This window comes from Oncorhynchus kisutch, linkage group LG25, assembly GCF_002021735.2.
Source record: "Oncorhynchus kisutch isolate 150728-3 linkage group LG25, Okis_V2, whole genome shotgun sequence".
NCBI lineage: Eukaryota > Metazoa > Chordata > Actinopteri > Salmoniformes > Salmonidae > Oncorhynchus > Oncorhynchus kisutch.
Genome location: NC_034198.2, coordinates 15,321,107 through 15,326,106, shown reverse-complemented (window position 1 = coordinate 15,326,106; position 5,000 = coordinate 15,321,107). Strand labels below are relative to the sequence as shown.

At 43.0% G+C, this 5,000-nt stretch overlaps 1 protein-coding gene across 1 annotated transcript in view; it reads right to left on the bottom strand.

Moving 5' to 3' along the window:
• LOC109869988 (inactive ubiquitin carboxyl-terminal hydrolase 54) overlaps positions 1 to 5,000 on the bottom strand; it is a 21,880-nt gene that overhangs the window by 7,619 nt on the left and 9,261 nt on the right. The window contains exon 3 of the mRNA XM_031804582.1: positions 3,507 to 3,599. Within this exon, the coding sequence (XP_031660442.1) occupies positions 3,507 to 3,599 (93 nt within the window). The remainder of the gene's footprint in view (positions 1 to 3,506; positions 3,600 to 5,000) is intronic.

The window sequence follows — 5,000 nt, the reverse complement described above, 5'->3', positions numbered from 1 at the left end:
CAGGGGTTCAAGGTAATTGAGGTAGATATGTACATATACAGTACCAGTCAAAATTCCCTACTCATTCAGGGGTTTTTCTTTACTTTTTACTATTTTCTACATTGTAGAATAATAGTGAATAATTCAAAATGATGAAATAAAACATATGGAATCATGTAGTAACCAAAAAAGATTTAAACAAATCAAAATATATTTTATATTTGAGATTCTTCAAAGTAGCCACACTTTGCCTTGATGACATCTTTGCACACTCTTCGGATTCTCTCAACCAGCTTCACGAGGAATGCTTTTCCAACAGTCTTGAAGGAGTTCCCACATAAGCTGAGCACTTGTTTAGCTGCTTTTCCTTCACTCTGCGGTCCAACTCATCCCAAACCATCTCAATTGGGTTGAGGTCAGGTGATTGTGGAGGCCAGGTCATCTGATGCAGCACTCCTTCACTCCCCTTCTTGGTCAAATAGCCCTTACGCAGCCTGGAGGTGTGTTTTGGGTCATTGTCCTGTTGAAAAACAAATGATAGTCCCACTAAGTGCAACACAGATGGGATGGCATAGCAGAATGCTGTGGTAGCCATGCTGGTTAAGTGTGCCTTGAATTATAAATAAATCACAGACAGTGTCACCAGCAAAGCACCCCCACACCATCACACCTCCTCCTCCATGCCTCACGGTAGGAACCACACATGCAGAGTTCATCCGTTCACCTACTCTGCATCTCACAAACACACGGCAGTTGGAACCAAAAATACCAAATTTGGACTCATCAGACCAAAGATTTCCACCGGTCTAATGTCCATTGCTCTTTCTTGGTCCAAGCAAGTCTCTTCTTCTTATTGGTGTCCTTTAGTAGTGGTTTCTTTGCAACAATTCAACCATGAAGGCCTGATTCACACAGTCTCCTCTGAACAGTTGATGTTCAGATGTGTCTGTTACTTGAACTCTGTGAAGCATTTATTTGGGCTGCAATTTCTGAGGCTGTTAACTCTAATGAACCTATCCTCTGCAGCAGAGGTACCTCTGGGTAATTCCTTTCCTGTGGCGGTCCTCATGAGAGCCAGTTTCATCATAGAGCTTGATGGTTTTTGCGACTGCACTTGAAGAAACTTTAAAAGTTCCTGAAGTTTTTCGCATTGACTGACCTTCATGTCTTAAAGTAATGATGGACTGTCATTTCTCTTGGCTTATTTGAGCTGTTCTTGCCATAATATGGACTTGGTCTTTACCAAATAGGGCTATCTTCTGTATACCACCCCTACCTTGCCACAAAACAATTGAATGGCTCAAACGCAATAAGAAGGAAAGAAATTCCACAAACTAACTTTTAACAAGGCACACCTGTTACTTGAAATGCATTCCAGATGACAACTTCATGAAGCTGGTTGTTTATGTAATAGTTTATGTGTCGTGGGGCTAGGGTCAGTCTGTTATATCTGGAATATTTTCTCTTGTCTTATCCGGTGTCTTGTGTGAGTTTAAGTATGTTCCCTCTAATTCTCTCTCTCTCTTTCTCTCTTCTCTTGGGAGGACCTGAGCCTAAGGACCATGCCTCAGGACTACCTGGCCTGATGACTCCTTGCTGTCCCCAGGCCACCTGGTCGTGCTGCTGCTCCAGTTTCAACTGTTCTGCCTGCGGCTATAGAACCCTGACCTGTTCACCGGACATGCTACCTGTCCCGGACCTGCTGTTTTCGACTCTCTCTCTCTCTACCGCATCTGCTGTCTCTAACTCTGAATGATCGGCTATGAAAAGCCAACTGACATTTTTTCCTGAGGTGCTGACCTATTGAACCCTCTACAACCACTGTGATTATTATTATTTGACCCTGCTCGTCATCTATAAACGGTTGAATATCTTGAAGAATGATCTAGCCTTAATGGCCATGTTCTGTTATAATCTCCACCCGGCATAGCCAGAAGAGGACTGGCCACCCCTCAGAGCCTGGTTCATCTCTAGGTTTTGACTGGTGCTGTACGTAGGTAGGGATAAAGTGACTAGGCAACAGGATAGATAATAAACAGTAGCAGCAGCGTATGTGATGAGTCAGAAGAGTTAGTTTGATTCCTGGTTCTTTGGCTTAGTGATGAGCTTGGAGGGCACTGTGGTGTTGAACGCTGAGCTGTAGTTGATGAACAGCATTCTCACGTAGGTGTTCCGTTTGTCTAGATGGGAAAGGGCAGTGCGGAGTGCAATAGAGATCGCGTCATCTGTGGGTCTGTAGAGATTGCGTCATCTGTGGGTCTGTTGGGTAGGTATGTGAATTGGAATGGGTCCAGGGTGTCTGGGATGATGGTGTTGATGTGACCAGCCTTGATGTGACCAGCCATGACCAGCCTTTCAAAGCATTTCATGGCTATAGATGTGAGTGCTACGGGGCAACAGTCATTTAGAATTGGCTTTTTTGGCCACATGGTACTATGGTGGTCTGCTTGAAACATGTCGATATTACAGACTGGGTCAGGGAGAAGTTGAAAATGTCAGTTAAGGCACTTGCCAGCTGGTCAGCGCATTGTTCTGAGCAACATACAGTATCAGCTACGGTCTTCAAAATGTTCAAACGTTTTTAAATGAATTATAGCACATGAAAACAATTCTTGACACGGACAAATAATGAATGGATTTCAGGTATTTTGGTGGGAATTCGGGTGTTATTTAAAAATTATTGTAAAATGTCCCCATTTTTTCCTTCGAATTCACTCATATGTACATTTTCTAATGGAATCAGGTATTTGTTTTATTTATTTATTTATTTAAAATAAAAATAAATGTATTAGATTAACATAAAGGGGTGGACCAGGGCTGCAGTAGAACAAGGTCCTCTGTCTAGGCCTACCGGCACTCACCTGTCTAGACTGCCTCATGAATTACTGTTGTTGTCACGTTCTGTTGTAATAATTCAACAAGTTTGTCAATAGCAGGACACCCTCAGACTAAAAATCAACACACTTGGATCTAGATGGCACCTATCTATACATACTTTACATTGTTTGCGAGATCAGACATAACATCACTTTAATCCGAGTGATCATTTTTGGAAGTTGCTTTCATTTAAGCGCGTCTGGTTTGTAAAACACTTCAACTATATCAAAGGATGACATTTTTTCACAATCCACCACAAATAAACCTCAAAATAAAGTTCACTGCAACGTGTCGAGATGATGTGTTAAATCCCAGACGAGGCTCGACCGTTCGTATAGATGCGACGGAAAGACGATGTATTCCATTGAGCCCATTTCAGCCAATATCGTGGGGGGGGGGTGTCTGACAGGTCATTGCGAACATTTCCGCGGTTGTAACGTTAACGGGGGGGGGGAAAACGACAGGGAAAAAGCAAGAGTGGGAAAGAGAGGCGGGAGTTAAATGAAAGCGATCGAGACTGAAGTGATTGACAAGAGGATTTTGCGCCCCTCAAACACAGGATATGGACGGCTGTATAAGACTGATCCTCAGGTGGGCGGGGCATGCGCCCGTTGCCAGGTACGTAGAGAATTCGCAGAGCTGCAACCTACCTTGAGGGCACAGAAGATGCAAGAGTCTTCCATACACTTGTGAGTGGTCAGCTGGCGGAAACTTCTACGGAAGATATCCAGATGCCACAGAACCTAAGGCGAGAAAAAAATCTGCGTTATATTATTAACATTTTTTATACATATTGGATATGTTTACATTTTGAAGAGGAGGCATGTAACCTAGAGGTCAGACCGGCAAGCGAAGGGTTGACGGTTCGAATCCCAGTTGGTAAACATTTGGTGGGATGCGAGTCGGGTATTGTGGCAGCGAAAAAAAGAATTGTAAAAAGTATTCAAATTAAGACATTCAACCGTATTCAAAAAGTGTGTGTGAAAGGGGGGGGGGGGGGGTGACAGTGCATGCCCTCCTCCTCCATCCCTCCTTAGTTTATTTATGATTAATCAGCTCCCAGCTGTGAAACATCACTACAGCGGACAGAGAGAGGACATACTCTACCTCCATCCTTCCCTCTCTCTCTCCTCTCTCTCCTCCTTCCCTCTCTCACCCACTGTCTATTTCTCTCTGTCTCTCTCTCTCTCTCTCTCTCTCTCTCTCACCATCTCATCACTGAATCATTGCTCCCCAGGGACTCAGAGAGTGAGATATCACTGAGAATGACAGTCTAGCACAGCTACACTACCGTTCAAAAGTTTGGGGTCACTTAGAAATGTCCTTGTTTTTTGAAAGAAAAGCACATTTTCTGTCCATTAAAATAACATCAAATTGATCAGAAATACAGTGTGGACATTGTTAATGTTGTAAATGACTATTGTAGCTGGAAACGGATGGTTTTTAATGGAATATCTATCTACGTAGGCGTACAGAGGCCCGTTTCCAGCTACAATAGTCATTTACAACATTAACAATGTCTACACTGTATTTCTGATCAATTTGATGTTATTTTAACAAAAAACTAAAAAATGTGCTTTTCTTCCAAAAACAAACACATTTCTAAGCGACCCCAAACTTTAGAAAGTAGTGTATACACTGACCAGGTGAATCCAGGTGAAAGCTATGATCCCTTATTGATGTCAGTCAGTGTAGATGAAGTGGAGGAGTCAGGTTAAAGAAGGGTTTTTAAGTCTTGTTCAGAGGGTGAATGGACAAGACAAAAGATTTCAGTGCTTTTGAACAGGGTATGTTAGGAGGTGCCAGACGCACCGATTTGAGTGTGTCAAAACTGCAACGCTGCTGGGTTTTTCACGCTCAACAGTTTCCCGTGTGCATCAAGAATGGTCCACCACCCAAAGGACATCCAGCCAACTTGACACAACCGTGGGGAGCATTGGAGTCAAAATGGGCCAGCATCCCTGTGGAACACTTTCAAAGCCTTGCAGTCCATGCCCCGACAATTTGAGAATGTTCTGTACACTCAGTATATGTATGTATGAATGTATGTACTGTATGTATGTACGGTATGTATGTACTGTATGTATGTACTGTATGTATGTACTGTATGTATGTATGTATGTGTGTGTGTGTGTGTGTGTGTG